The sequence below is a fragment of the Rhinichthys klamathensis genome, unplaced genomic scaffold (genome assembly GCF_029890125.1).
Source record: "Rhinichthys klamathensis goyatoka isolate OS25496 unplaced genomic scaffold, OSU_Roscu_1.1 h1tg000109l_1, whole genome shotgun sequence".
Taxonomy (NCBI): Eukaryota; Metazoa; Chordata; class Actinopteri; order Cypriniformes; family Leuciscidae; genus Rhinichthys; species Rhinichthys klamathensis.
Genome location: NW_026606647.1, coordinates 2,500,338 through 2,516,736, shown reverse-complemented (window position 1 = coordinate 2,516,736; position 16,399 = coordinate 2,500,338). Strand labels below are relative to the sequence as shown.

At 37.5% G+C, this 16,399-nt stretch overlaps 1 protein-coding gene across 1 annotated transcript; it reads right to left on the bottom strand.

Moving 5' to 3' along the window:
• Positions 1-7,109: 7,109 nt before the first annotated feature.
• ttll3 (tubulin tyrosine ligase-like family, member 3) lies at positions 7,110-15,639 on the bottom strand. Its single transcript, XM_056253827.1, has 13 exons — positions 15,395-15,639; positions 14,944-15,017; positions 14,024-14,127; positions 13,719-13,884; positions 12,593-12,648; positions 12,356-12,484; positions 12,134-12,248; positions 11,731-11,841; positions 11,471-11,663; positions 10,660-10,808; positions 10,346-10,589; positions 8,928-9,363; positions 7,110-8,133 (listed from the first exon to the last, which is right to left on the bottom strand). The coding sequence occupies exons 2-13, from the start codon at positions 14,960-14,962 to the stop codon at positions 7,528-7,530; spliced, it is 2,328 nt and encodes a 775-aa protein (XP_056109802.1). The 5' UTR covers positions 14,963-15,017; positions 15,395-15,639; the 3' UTR covers positions 7,110-7,527.
• Positions 15,640-16,399: the final 760 nt, after the last annotated feature.

The following is a 16,399-nucleotide window of genomic DNA, read 5'->3' as shown; positions in this document are numbered from 1 at the left end:
ATCCCTAGACATTCACTCTTTTCACAGGATCGTCTTTCAGAACTCTGCGCGAGCTGCCCGCCTTCTCACATTACAGCCAATCAAATCATGAGCCAGCTGTGCTCGTGCGTTCTACTCTCGTGCCTGTACCTGCACAGGTAAATTGTTCATAATTAAATGTTATTTTTTCCAGGGGCCGTAACATCACAGCGTCAGATAAAAATAGAATAAACGGGAGACAATTATTATTTTTGTCTTTATTTTCACCATATTAAAAATCGTTCCAGTTATTTCCCACTCTTTAAAGACAAAATTGAGCCAATATGATTCGACAATGTTCGCATGAATCATTCTAATTTTATAAAGCAGAGATTAGTGAACTAAGCAAAGTTTTAAATTAAGATAGCAGGTCAAGGGTAAAAAGTTTACAGGATCACGTTAAGCAATAGCAAAGAGATTGTCAAATTTAGGCGAAAGAAAAACAATGTTACATTTAGGCAAAACTCAATCTGTCATGTAACCACGTTGCTTATTGGTTAAAGACCTATAGGTTTACAGTAAGTATACTCTCTCTATCTCTCTTTCTTTTTTCCTGATCCTGTCTATCTCACACTCTCTCTCTCTCACACACACACACACACACACACACACACACACACACACACACACACACACACACACACTTGTGGCACACCCAAGCATCTGTCCACACTCATCTGGAATCCAAGCCTAGGGGCATCTGTTCTTTTTAAGGCATAATCTTGAGTTGCACTAGTTTCCCCTCACTTTATGAACATTAATAAAAAAAATTGGAGGTGTTCATACTTTTGGGGTTTAATTTGGGAATTTTTGCGCTAAACAAAAGCAAAGAAGTATATTCACAGTCATCACAAATTTTCTCGAAGGCCAGGTTTAGACTTGCACTGGAAACAAATTTGTTTGATAGCAAAGCAAAGGTGGACAATGGGTGACAATGCATTCAAAACAATTATACTTTAAAATAAGCAGTCGCTTATGTTACACTGTTTTGGGGCTTATAGCACAATGTTGTCCGATCTTGAATTAACAATATGCAAAACTGATTTATGATTGCCTTAATAAATGAATGCAGCAAATTGCAATACAGAAATTACAGCAAAGCATTAACATTGTATAACCGAAGCTTAATAATGATATTTTATTGTTATTATAAAATAGTGATTACAATAATTATAGTTATTATTCATAATTTAATTTTTTCATAACCTTCTGGCAAGCCTGGCAGATTCATGCATTAGAGTTTAATGTATTCACGTTTAAAATGTATGCAACGAATATTAGCCAAGTCATGCATTGACTCTTTACTCTAAAAAATTGCTGGGTTGTTTCAACCCAACTTTGGGTCAGATATGGACAAACTCAGCCGTTGGGTAAAAAAAATTTATTACATTTTTAACCCAGCATTTTAGCTGAAATGAAAAGTGGATTCAGGATGTCGCTCTACTATATAGCACACACACACATTTCATACTAGGACAGGAATGGGGAACAGGCTCATTCAGTGTGAGCTGAGATGCTGAAGGATGAGAAAGTGTCACAAACTGCTCTGAGACACAAAGGTTGAGGAGCCAAATGTAGTATTTATTGAACAGGGTAATTCAAAAACGTAATCCAGATAACAGGCAAGGGTCATACACAAACAAACAATCCAAACAATAACAGATCAGGGCTGAGGCAAAGAGAGAAATCCGAGGGAAGAGAACCAGGACACGGGAGAAACAAGAAACAAACACGTTCAGAAATGCAGTGAGACAACATACAAGACTTCGCAGGGAATGAAGGAGTGTACATGGTTTAAATAGGCTGAGACTGTCAAGGTAATCAGGGATGATGAGTCCGGGCAGTGAGTTATGGGAAATGTAGTTTGTGAGGGAATGACAATAGTCTGATGTGGAGTGCCCTCTGGTGGCTCTCAAGGGCACTCCAGCTGGTGATCATTACAGAAAGTGAGTTACAGCATCCCTCTGTACAGTTTAGTTTAGCAGGTGAAGGTGATCATGTGGTGCAGCATGTCTTCAACGTGTTTTACCTGCTTAAACAGCACAGGTACACATGAGCCTCCATACACCTGGTAGTACATTAAGGTCAATGTTTTCTCAGGGCATGCTTGGTCGTTTGCCATGGGGCTGAGTATTTGAGGTTTACTGTCTGAACTGTTACTTACTGTCTTACTAACTTAAAACACTGAAGATGGGATTCTGAGGAGAGATACTGTACATGCAGTTAATCTTTAGTTGTAATGAGATCAAACATGGTGGATTGCACAAGTTGCACTATAGAATCCACCAAGTTTAACATGAATTTTTGAGCTTGCAGTTTTGAATACTCCTGCTCAGTTGTCCACTAAAATCCAAGGAAGCTTGAGGTCTTGTCATCTGTACATCATATGTGCAGAGAGACCATATTTATGCCTCTGATGTAATGCAAAACTCCTTTCCCTCCTCATAGGGCCTCTGTAATCACAACAAACATCCGGGACATCTTGTCTGTAGATCTCGTCTGCTATAGTGTTCTAATTAAACTCAGGAATGAGTCAATGACAGAATAATTTTAGTTGAACTACATCTTCAAATAACTGACTGAATGAAATAGTAGAGAAATGGAAGAAATATCAAATGTTTACTTTATGTGATGATGACGTCCATTCCTTTGACTGAAAAAACAATCACACACACATGGTACACACGCAGCTCACACATGCAACACATAACACACGTGCCTTCATATTTTGTGATGTGGTTATAGGGCAGATGGTGAAATGACGGAGATAAATCACTGAGCATTCCTGTAACTCAGAAGAGATGATGCCCCAGAACTGCTGCCTTTAAATAACTTTACACTGCCAAGGTTAATTGTTTTTACGTTTAATTGCCATGCAATCTTGAATACACAACGCACTTACTCTGAAATACATGGAAAAAGAAACATCCTTGACCCAAACTTTCACACTGATAAATAAACAATAAATATAATAAATAATAAAAAATATATATATATATTATTTAAAAAAAGACAATTAGTGATGTTAAAGATGAACACTTCTGCCCTGCTAATATCCTGCTCATTTATACTTGTCAAGTTGTCGTTTTCCCTCCGGGTATGCAGAGTGTGTCAGAGGCTTAAGATGTTATGTTAGAGTCTTTCTTTTACACTTACACCCACTGCTCCCAGCTATCGGTCTCTCTCCTGGTTTCATCCTCGCATTTAGTTAACAGTTCAATGGGTCACCAGCCTGGCATTCCAGCCTTTTTATACTTACCATGCAGTGCTTCCAAAGATCTTCTGTTAAATCAACTTGGAAGACATTCAAGAATCTCTGAGGAAGCCAATGCAGAGAGATGACATTTGCTGATTGCTTGGATTATCAATCAATCACCACAGCGCTGAAGGTCTTTGCTCCATTTAGAAATTGAGAAACCTTCTAGAAGTGTTAAAAAAAAATGTGTACATACATGCCTCCTATTTTTGGCTCTGTAATTACTTGTCAAGATTGACTTGTATGAGATACTTAAATGTACGTACAAGGCTTACTGAAACATCAATCATACCTTTCTCTTCTCTATAAATACAGGTCCTTCTAAAAAAATTAGCATATTGTGATAAAGTTCATTATTTTCCATAATGTAATGATAAAAATGACACTTTCATATATTTTAGATTCATTGCACACCAACTGAAATATTTCAGGTCTTTTATTGTTTTAATACTGATGATTTTGGCATACAGCTCATGAAAACACAAAATTCCTATCTCAAAAAATTAGCATATCATGAAAAGGGTCTCTAAACGAGCTATTAACCTAATCATCTGAATCAACTAATTAACTCTAAACACCTGCAAAAGATTCCTGAGGCTTTTAAAAACTACCAGCCTGTTTCATTACTCAAAACCGCAATCATGGGTAAGACTGCCGACCTGACTGCTGTCCAGAAGGCCATCATTGACACCCTCAAGCAAGAGGGTAAGACACAGAAAGAAATTTCTGAACAAATAGGCTGTTCCCAGAGTGCTGTATCAAGGCACCTTAGTGGGAAGTCTGTGGGAAGGAAAAAGTGTGGCAAAAAACGCTGCACAACGAGAAGAGGTGACCGGACCCTGAGGAAGATTGTGGAGAAGGACCGATTCCAGACCTTGGGGGACCTGCGGAAGCAGTGGACTGAGTCTGGAGTAGAAACATCCAGAGCCACCGTGCACAGGCGTGTGCAGGAAATGGGCTACAGGTGCCGCATTCCCCAGGTCAAGCCACTTTTGAACCAGAAACAGCGGCAGAAGCGCCTGACCTGGGCTACAGAGAAGCAGCACTGGACTGTTGCTCAGTGGTCCAAAGTACTTTTTTCGGATGCAAGCTAATTTTGCATGTCATTCGGAAATCAAGGTGCCAGAGTCTGGAGGAAGACTGGGGAGAAGGAAATGCCAAAATGCCTGAAGTCCAGTGTCAATACCCACAGTCAGTGATGGTCTGGGGTGCCATGTCAGCTGCTGGTGTTGGTCCACTGTGTTTTATCAAGGGCAGGGTCAATGCAGCTATCAGGAGATTTTGGAGCACTTCATGCTTCCATCTGCTGAAAAGCTTAATGGAGATGAAGATTTTTATTTTTCAGCACGACCTGGCACCTGCTCACAGTGCCAAAACCACTGTTAAATGGTTTACTGACCATGGTATTACTGTGCTCAATTGGCCTGCCAACTCTCCTGACCTGAACCCCATAGAGAATCTGTGGGATATTGTGAAGAGAAAGTTGAGAGACGCAAGACCCAACACTCTGGATGAGCTTAAGGCCGCTATCGAAGCATCCTGGGCCTCCATAACACCTCAGCAGTGCCACAGGCTGATTGCCTCCATGCCACGCCGCATTGAAGCAGTCATTTCTGCAAAAGGATTCCCGACCAAGTATTGAGTGCATAACTGAACATAATTATTTGAAGGTTGACTTTTTTTTGTATTAAAAACACTTCTTTTATTGGTCGGATGAAATATGCTAATTTTTTGAGATAGGAATTTTGGGTTTTCATGAGCTGTATGCCAAAATCATCAGTATTAAAACAATAAAAGACCTGAAATATTTCAGTGGGTGTGCAATGAATCTAAAATATATTAAAGTTTAATTTTTATCATTACATTATGGAAAATAATGAACTTTATCACAATATGCTAATTTTTTGAGAAGGACCTGTATATATGTATACACAATTAAAATTATGTATATGAACAAGAAAATTAAAATACTTCAGGTAAATAAAAGATTTAGCTAGTTTTTCCACTTGTATAAACATATGGGCCTGAGTGAGGAACGAGTATGGACTGATGACGTAAGTATCACTATACGGTTTATTATAGTCATGGTTGGTGGTGCATATTATGTGTGCCTCTGTAGGTTACATGGAGTTCACAGATGCCCAACATGTGTGTGTGACAGAGAGAATGGTGTGTGTGAGGGGGTGAGAGATGTTTGCTTGATTTGCTACCACATTGTGTCATTTTTTCTTTTGTGGTTTGATGAATGTACCAATCTGTCAGACATCTACATATTTAAGTAATATTCCATGCTTATTACCATATATGGCCAGCCACATGGATAGTAAACCATCACCGTGGTAGTATACTATAGATATGATAAAATGATAAAAGGAAAACAAGCTTCTTTTAATTTAGCTGTGTGAAAGTTTGGTGGACGGTGGGAACTTTGTTCACAATTACTAAAATTCCCTTATAAGTATTTTAGATTTGAACTACATCCTGTTCCAAATCAGACATACACCCCTTTGAAGATTTGAAAACAGAAAATTACTTGAGATTGCTGGAAGGTAAAAGGGAGTAAAAACTGCAATTCCTGGCAACAATAACTTTTACAGTGTCTGCTAATACGTGTGCATGTAAAGTGAGTGTTTGTTGATAGTAAAGCGATCAGCATGTCTCGATTTGCTTTTGTTTGTATATGTGACTGAGTGCAATGTCCCTGTATTAGTCTAAAACAAAACATTCAGAAAATGTCCTGATATGAATGTGGCATTGTGTAAAAACAATAAAATATAATAAAAAAAAAAGTAAAGTTTTTGAATTACAGTTCAATGTAAACATTCTAAAAATGTCTTTATTAATGGGTAAAAATAATAAAATAAAAATAATATAATTCATATGTAGAGTAAGAACAACAGGAACAGGTGAAAGCATGAGTCCTAAATAAAATACAATACTATTTCAGTGATTTTAGTTCCAAGTGCTTTTTAGAGGTTCGTCAGAATGTCAAGTTTATGCAGAAATAACCCAAAAACCCATTCCTTTTGTTGACATGCCAAACAGTATTAATTGCATATTGTAACAAACGTATCCATGATGGTGGATTTAACATGCAATTGATATGATACTGCTTAATTTATGATAAGCACTGTGAAATAAATGAGGAAGATTAAAATAATTGTGGTGAGTTTGGTTAAAGGCATGAGTTATACTCCATCTAGTGGTGAGTTTGGTTAAAAACATGAGTTATATAAAACATCAATAGCACATTTTTTTTTACAGTCCTGTTCCCCATTTACATACTATGTAGTTATTATAGAAAATACAATAACTGGGTAATAACTAGGTACTAACTCTGAACCTACCCTTAAACCTAACCTTAACCCATGTAGTTACCTTATAATACCCAGTACTTTCTTAGGTAAGTAGCCTACACTGTAAGTACTCGTAAGTGAACGTACTGTAAAATAAAGTGTAAAACATCTACTTAGCTTACTTCAAATTGCATGAATTTGAAAAAAGTTACAATTTGAGAATGTCACTAGTGTTTCAAATAAGTAACATTGTCAATGATCAGCTCATATGGAAACATTCTGACATCTAGAATACAAAATTTAGCACCATAGCTTAATACTACAGTCAATACATTACAGTTAAATGACCATGTTAAGAATCATCCAAAATTGCACCATTGGAAAGTTTCCCATATCAATATAATACAGAGTTAGGCACTCCATAATAGTACTACTGTATATCTCTATAATAGTACTACTGTATATTGAATTTAATTAATTATGTTAAAAATGTGTCTTTAAGCCATAAAAAAATCTGTGAAAATTCTTAAAGCTTTTGTATGGTTTCAGGAGATTTGAAGTAGAGAGCAGAAGCCAAATGTGCTTTGTGGTGCTTTTTGAACCATTATATGGAAGAGACCAGACCAGTCAACTTTCTGCATAAGATCTCCTTTTGTGTTCAACATAAAGAATATTCAGGTTTGGAAACGCATGAGAGAGAATGATGACAGATTTTTTTTTTAAAGAATGTGCTCTTAATTACTAAAAAGTACTAAAAGTACTTCCTCAACTAAGATGCAGTTCTCCTTATTTCTGACAGTAGATTGATAAGGTATATGGGTTTTGAATCCAGTGTATTTAAAGATAAACTTACAATGAAAACTGATGCAGTCTAAAGCGTATTCATTGCATTTAAGTCATATTAACTCTTACTCACAATAATCTGTTTGTATGAAATCCTGTTCTCCAAAAGGTTCCTCAGGACGATTTCGGCCCTTCTCTCTTTGTAAAAGTGTCAGTGGCCCGTCTATGGTTTAGTGAAAGTTGCTGCTGTATGGGTAAGACTGTATACGATATATTGACTGTGTGCATGTTGTGTTTGTAGCGAAAGGAGGTGATAGTTTGTCTAGGTCGTATGCTTATCACGTCCAGTGAGGGGGTTGGACGGTAAAGAGATGGAAGGTTACTGCGTGTCCTGTGTGTGTGAGGGTGATCGGGCTGGGCTAGAGTGTCTGAGAGCTTTTGTGGATGAAGTTCAGATGGGTTGGGAAGAACACAACAGTTTGAAGGTAAGACTAGTCTGTGGGGACGTTTCCTCAGTTTAGGGTGAAAGATTAAAGATTGCTCCGGTGTGACTTTACGGGAGGAGAGTGTAGGCCAGGCCTTTTTTACCCCCTGTGACTGATTCTCCTTGCCAGAAGTGCAATGGCTGTTAATGAGTGAAGGCTTGTGGCTGGTGGATTTTGATAGCGGCTCAGGGTGAGACTGAATGAGAGGTTTGTAAATAGGGGCACGGGGACGTCTGATTGAAGTCCCCTCTACAAGAAGATTTACTCCCACATACTGAGGAACTTCTACTGCTGCCTGAAAACATAAGAAAACAATACAAATAAAAATAAAAGTTGGTTATTAGGACCCAAAAAACTATTAGATTTTTTGTGACATTTTCAGAACAATTACATTTTATACAGAACCTCATTCTCATTACTGTAACATACATATATATTGTATATATTAAAATATACAATTTTAAATAATAACATAACAAATATTGAATTATTTAAAGACAATTATTTAATTATCAAATGCCTAATATATATATATAAATATATATATATATATATATATATAATTATTTAAATATAAAATGCCTCCAAAAGTTGAGTAAAGAAATTAAGAATTTTTTTTCAGGAAAGACACGCTTAATTGATAAAGTGACAGTAAAGACATTGTTACAACAACAAAAAACTATTTTAAATAAATGCTGTTCATTTGAAAAAAAAAAATATTAACCAGCACATCTTTTTTCAACAACGATAATAATAAGAAATGTTTCTTGAGCAGCAAATCAGCATATTAGAAGGATCGAGTGACACTGAAGACTGGAGTAATGATGCTGAAAATTCAGCTTTAATATTTAAAATAAATTAAAATAGAAAAAAAAAATTTATCGTAAAAAAACACTTCACAATATTACTGTTCTGTATTTTTAATCAAATAAATGCAGCCTTGGTGAGCCTTGGTACTTATTTCAAAAACATAAAAAAATCTTAGCACCCTACACTTTTGATCAGTAGTATACATGTTTTATTTTTTTATTTGGTTTGGTGATCCAGACATATCTTGACAGATTCACCCATATGGCTCTTTGTGTGTACCTGTTTGTATATGAGCTGGAAGCCACCAGTGTGAGAGTTGCGGTCACAGCGTCGATCCAGCACCACCCGCAAAGTGTCTTCCTGTACAGCGGGGCAGAGTCGAGCTGTGACTCTTGTGGAGGGTGCCATGGTGGGGCTGGCATTGATCTCCAACAGCCAAGGTCGCAAATCATTTCCCAGCATAAAGTCAGCTCCATAAAGCTCAAAACTGGCTTTGCGAGGTTCCACACTGTCCTGTGCAGTCAAGAGAGTTTGGATAACAGCCTTCTGCATACCTGGAACCACCACCCCTTCCCACAGACCACCACGGCCTGAAGCAGCCAACCAGGAGCGGAACTGCGAACACGACCACATGCACTCAGCGGGTAGAGAAGGATTGCGATCTGGGCTTGGCTGAAAATGCTTCTGAATGGAGTTGTTGCAAAGATGTACAGAGCTGAAGGTTTTAAAGTACAGGGGGGGAAAAAAGATTAGTTGAAGCCTAGAAAGACAGTTGAGGGGCTAATAAAAAAATCCATCTTAAAGGAATAGTGAAAATTTTAAATTCTCTCATCATTTACTCATCCTCAACTCAAATGGGACTCCTTGACTTTAACTGCATGGACAAAAACATTGGTAGCACTAAATAAAGCAATAAGCCCCGCAAAGCTGTGTTTTACAGTGGATTTAGAACAGCTAAGGGGCGTTGTTAGGCACGACACGGAGCGGAGTTGCTTTTATAAAACGATTACTCCATAAAAATATTAATTTTAATATTAATTTTATTCATAAAATAAACACCAGCAACAAAAAATATAACGTAATAATACATTTATTCCTCCGCCAAGCAATGTAGTTCCAAAGAGGTTGCTAAGCAACACATGCAGCAACAAAGAATCACAAACGGCAGTTGCGCAGTAATACTAATGTAATGCGGTTGTTGAGTCATTTACAACGGCGAACGCAGCTCAACCAATCAGAATCAAGGACTGGAACTATCCGCTTTATAAGTTCCATTTGTTAATGTTAGTTCACAACAGCCGTGGCCAAAAGAGACAAGTTTTGTGTTACGCGAAGTTTGCTTCTTCAGTATTTGTAGTTAATTTTTTCACATGTTTCTATGGTACACTGGAAAACAATGATAAGCATTTAAAAAGTTTTAAAGGCTTTTATTGGCAAAAACATTCAATATAATGCAACGAGTCAATATTTACATTGCTGACCCTTCTTCTTCATAACCTCTGCAATTCGCTCTGGCATGTTGGATATTATATTGTGGGCCAAATCCTAACTGATGGTGACTTGCCTTATTAATGCTCGATTTTGATAGTTGATTTATATATCTTTTTTGTGTGTGATTCACAGAAGAAAGTCATACAAGTTTGTAACGATATAGAGGTGTGTAAACGATGACAGAATTTTTGTTTTTGTTTTCTCACCTGTCCAATGTATGAGTGGAGTAAGGTTGGGTAGAAAAACGGAGGTAGCACTCACGGTAGAACCACACAGTGAGAGGGTTCCAGTCTGTGACCAGGAACCACTGCCTTACATCAAACTTAGTGTCATGCACGAGGAGGGGCCGCTCCAAGTACTTCTGCACCACCCATTTACTGTCCATCATGATGCCGTGGTCTCCATCTACTAAACTCAACATCTCATCCAGCTTGTTCATGCATATTATACCTAGAATAGGTCAAGAGTGAATTAAACAGTTTTGCAATATCCTTTACACCATTGACCTTCACAAAATCACCTCTGCCTCGTGACTTGGCCCCAGGTTTAATGATCCAGATGTTGCAGAGTCCATCAGTCTCCATCTGAGGGCAAACTTGACGCATCTGCTCCAGCATGCATTTACAACGCTCCACATATTCTTCACATCCCTCTATCATCAGTCCTTCACTGCAAAGGAAAAGAAACATTTCAAGAAAGCTTTCTCTTTACTTACTATTATGCATCTTCACTATTCCACAGATAAACTTAGTGTAGGTGATAGAAATAATACAAGGTTGGAGGAAAAAATGTATCAGTGGCTTTCGAAAAAAAAAAAAAGGGAACAGAAAACTTAAGCTTATTAGAGATGACAAAATCTTTTTTATATATAATTTTTACTATTTTATTTATTTCCCTGAGACCCCTAATAATATTAGTAAAGGTTTCTTGCAATTTCTTTTTATTATTTTCTTTTATTATTACTCACTGGTTGCAGGTTTGATATCAGGTCTAATAGTTCTGGCGTTTAGGAATAATAATATCTATTCTATCTTTATTACTTTACCATGATTGGGCAGTCCAAGTTGCTGAACACCATTGTTGACATGTAAATGTGTGTAAATATTCTTTAATTTCTCTAATGTTAGAAAGTTGCATTAGTTTGTAATGCTGTTTATTTTCATGAGGTGTAGTGATTTACATGATAAAATGTTCGGCCCCGAAACTTAGAGTATGTTTACTAGGTAGGTACATTTAACTCTCTTTAAAAAGATCAAGAACTTTTTTATTCATGATATTACTCTTTTATGCAATTTTAGATACGATAAATAATAATACAAAATTATACTCACTGAATAACTAAGTAATAATTCTGAAGAAACACCTTCCACTGTTGCTCCGAGAGGGTAGGGGTTGTTTCCAAAGTGATGTCTATGTCACAGTGTTCTAAACTGCTCAGATACTCCTGACATACATGCAATGCATTGTCAATTAATGAGGTTCCAACCCTCTGATTGGTGTGCTGTTTACGCCGCTTGCTCAGACCTACAAATGAGGGAAGATGTGTGAATCTGTGTGTGAGTTCAAATGTGTGTGTTAGTGTGTGTCATACCACGAGATTTAGCATCATGAACCTCGCCTATTCTCTCCCACTCTGAATCCCCTCCATACTTCTCCAAAACATACAGCAGTAGACTTGTGCATGCAGTGCGTCTAAAGTCATCTGTAAAGAAACGGAAAAAAATAAAAATCTTTATGAGGATCAGGTCTGGCAACGCAAATATTGCAGGTTCAGTCCAAGGTTGGGGTGACCCGTGAACTGTTACAGAGATCATATATCACAATTGTGCCTGAGAGCAACACTTAACCCCAGTTTACCCCAGGGAGACTGTGCAGTTCATGTGGTGTAAATCACATTGGAGGAAAATAATTATCTGTTAAATGAAAAGAAACCAATATGCAAATAGGGAAAAATACAGCAAGGACACAGTATATTCCAGATTAAGTGTACTGACCAATAAAAGCATGTTTCTCATCCTCCGCCCCCAGTCTGTAGCAGCGTGGGAAGAATGTATCGGGGTCTGCTTCATCAAACCACTGCAGATTTCTCAAATTCACACACAAACCAACCTGAAAAAGACATAGTTATGAAACAATCGGTAATGAGTAAGAGAAAGAGTTGCTGCGTGGAGGAATTTTAGTTTGGAAAAGCTTCTTTTGTCAAGTTTACAATGAACCTTGGTTGTAAAAGATCCCGCCTTTGCATAATGATTGGTCATCTGATCTTTACGTAAAGACCGGCAGTCGATTGAATCCCTCTTTGTTGTCCAGTAGAAATATGGGGTCTCATTGCGAACCAACCGTGACTAGGGGATAAAAATCAGAGGATCAGAGACTGTCCACAAATTGCATTCAAAAACCCAGCTGCTATGGCAACTGTCATTGAAATGGAATTCTACAGTTTCTAAACATACCATTAGGTCGTACAGATCATCTGCTTCATCGTCCCTTTCTCCCTCCTCTCCTAAGTCTGTATCAAGAAACAGAGAACGTGGTGTGACAGTAGTCAAGGGACTGAAAGAATGATCTGTCACAGACATCTGTGTGTTGGAATGAGTGGTGTCAAGTAGCAACTCAAACTATCATATAAAGCTTTAAATTACAGTGGGTCATTAAAGGAGCTGTATGTAAGATTGTGGCCAAAACTGGTACTGCAATCACTTTCAAATGACTGTAGAGCGGTGTATCCCCTCCCCCTCCTCCCTGACTCGAGGTTGCCAGATAGGCTGCAGGATCCAGCAGGAACGTAGTCTGCTCCAAGAAGTGGTAACTAGAGCAGAGCTGGCAACCCGGATCCCGCAACACTACTGACTTTGTGATTGGTAGATAGGTGGAGGGTGGAGCATCAGACCAAAACACAACATGACAACATCAACATCAGTTGAGGGCTGCAACTTCACTTTTTAAATGACAATATCCTGGCCGGACTACTGTTGTCAGTGATATAAGTATTTGAAATGAACATGATTTCTTAATGTCTAGTGACATATCAGGGCCATTTTATGATCAATTGAAATAAATTTCTTACATACAGCTCCTTTAACTAAACACAGTTACATAGTATGCTCCAAGCATTACATTTACAGTATACTTACACACACACACACACACTTACATTAACATTCAAAAAGTTAAGGGTCGGTACTTGTGAACGATAGTCTACCAAATTATCTATTTGAGGAGGATACCATGACCTTCTGTTGTTTTATATTAATTTAATTATAATTACTTCCAGTGATGTAGAAACCAAAAATATGTGGCCACTAGACAGTGGATATATTAGTAGGTATAGAAGGATATAGCTGAGTATTCTATTTTATTAATTAAAAAAATACTGTCTTTATTAATCATTTTTAACTTTTTAAACATCTCCTGGTATGCCCAACTGAAGCTTTGTCAGATTTACCTAACGTCTGGGGACTATTTTGTCCCTTAAGTATAGCTAAGTAAACCTGCGCACACAGAAACCAACCAGCCTTGTCGTGTGTCTAGGGAGAGTGATGGAAAGGATCTCATCTTTGTTCTGTCAGATACTCTCACCATCATCATCACTGCTGTCACCCTCATCTGTGGCTTCAGTTTCAAGATCATGTCGACGGGGTTGTAGGAAAGAGGGCCGTGGTAGTCGCCGCTCCACCCATCCTCTTGCACGTAGGCCTGCGCGAATTACAGGATATGGGCCATGCACCGTGAACACTTTCTTTTCCTACAGCAGAATAATCACAGTCGTCACTGTGTGTTCATTGAAATCTCATTGTCATCATTGTTATTAATGATTAAAGATCCTTTGCAGTTATCTGATGCACTACATCTACAAAGATTCTTTGAGATTTTAGAAGTCTAACCTTTATGGCTTTGTCCACTAGAGTCTTAGCTGTCCTCAGTCTGTCCCCATTAATCAGAGGCTGATTTAGATAATTACAGCGAACTTTTCCCTCCAAGGGTGGCACTGTGACATACACAGAAATGCTTTACAAAACTGCTACACAAAAAAATAACAGGGTCGATCTAGTGTGTGTAGATTTGGCTATAGTTGTGTGGGCCAATTTTTCAAAATACCTTCACAAATAGACTGAATTCCAACTTGTGAGAATATCCGAAGTGGTCCTCATATGAAAGACTCGTAATTTGGCCAAATCACGTTTTGATTTCAATCTAATACAATCTAGTCATCAGGTTTGTTTGAGGTGTAGGGTTTTAAATATCTAATATAAAAACCATTGTGCCTATGAGAATGCCTCACTAATATACACTACCCTTTAAAGGTTTAAGTTCTGTACGATTTTTGAAAGAAGTATCTTATGCTCGCTCAACCATGAAAAAAAAAATACAGTAAAAACTATAATATTGTGAAATATTGTTCAAATTTAAAATAACTGTTTTCTACTATAATAGAGCCTATATATGATTCTAATATGCTGATTTGTTGCTCAAGAAATATTTATCATTTTTATCAATGCTGAAAACAGTTCAGCCGAAACCGATATTCATATTTTTCAGGATTCTAAGAAGTTCAAAAGCATTTATTGGAAACAATAGTCTTTTGTAAAATAAATGTCTGTATGGTCACTTGTATACTATTAATTTAATGTCTCCTTGCTGAAAAAAGGTAGGCCTATTACTTTCTTTCAAAAAAATCTTACCGACCCCAAAACTGGAGTGTAGCTTTTTAGATCCATGTGTGTGTTAGATAACATTATAGTGACATCAAAGGTAGAAAATAAAATAAATAAGTGGTGAAAATATGGTAAAAGTGTGCCAATACCTTGCATATGTTGGTGCATATTTGAGTTAATTCTCACATCACTCACAAAATGGATCAATCTTTCCCTTTTTAACCTAGAGGTAAAAGTAAAATGATTAATGCCATTGTTCACGCTCTTTCACACACAAATAAATAAGTAACATATTAAACGCGAGAAGTGACAGCTCTGGGCCGTGAAAGACGGGCGCACAATCGCATCAATAGTTGAACAATGTAATTTGTCACTGCCTGGAAACGGCTTTACACAGTAGCTCGTCATGCTCGGATTCAACACAAAACAATTGTATGCACATTCCTTCCTAAATAAAGATTCGCATCACAATATTTAATTTAAAACATCGGTTTGTAGATCAACTTGACATTATAAAACTTAAAACATAACAAAAACACGTGAATCTCCACAGGCCCGCTCACGGCAAAGTTGATCTTTAGATTCCCTGAGCAAACTCACCTGGATTGCTACATTTATTCGCCTCTGGATTTCACCCCCGCGGCCCGCCAGAAACCGTCTATGAAAACCGATAAGGTCACCGGTGCGCCCAGCCAGCTCAGCAGAGCCGCAGAGAAACGCTCAATCAGCACATGCGCACTGCACACATTCCAGCTCGGAGTCCGGCGTGCTGTTTACATCACCCTTAACAACTGTTTCCTGGAAACGGATGACGCCGTGCGGCAAATCCAGTGTGAACACGCAACGCTACAGTTGGAAGCTGATAAATGTATTATCCAATATTTATTTAATGGTAACGAAATAGGCTTTTAATAAAATATTCAAATAGCACCTCTTTATTGTACTCTTTTGGCTGCTTTAAAGGCCAATAGGCTTATGAATATTATGGACATATCGCTAAATATGGTATATTTCAGGCGTGTCAGGGGAGTTAAGCACAGCAGTCTCATTATATAGTGATGATATCCCCATGCTGCACAATAATAACAATTAGCTATTACAATTGGGCGAATGATATTCTGTCTGTTAAAACGGTCATGATCAGTCGCTTTGAAAGGCACTTGAATTATTTATGAAATGTTCCATGAAAGATTGATTGTTAAAGCATCATATCATTTGTCATGTTTTCGTGATCTTTTAGCTTGGCCAAAGATAACACTGTGATATGCACACTGCTATTTATCATTATGCATGTTTACTGTATGACCAAACTGTTCCATAGACACTGCGTGTCTCTAAAATAATAATGTTTTGTAATATGTTTGTTTGTGATTTCTAATAATCTATCCATTTGGAATAAAGGCAGACTATGTAAAACTATCTGTACTCATAGTAGTAGCCACTAGATGTCAATGTACGCTATCTAGCTAAAAGAAATGTTAAAGGAATAGTTCACCCAAAAATTCTGTCATCATTTACTCACCCTCAAGTTGTTGCAAAGCTGTATGAATTTCTTTCTTCTGCTGAACACACACACAAAAAAAGATATTTTGAAGAATATGGGTA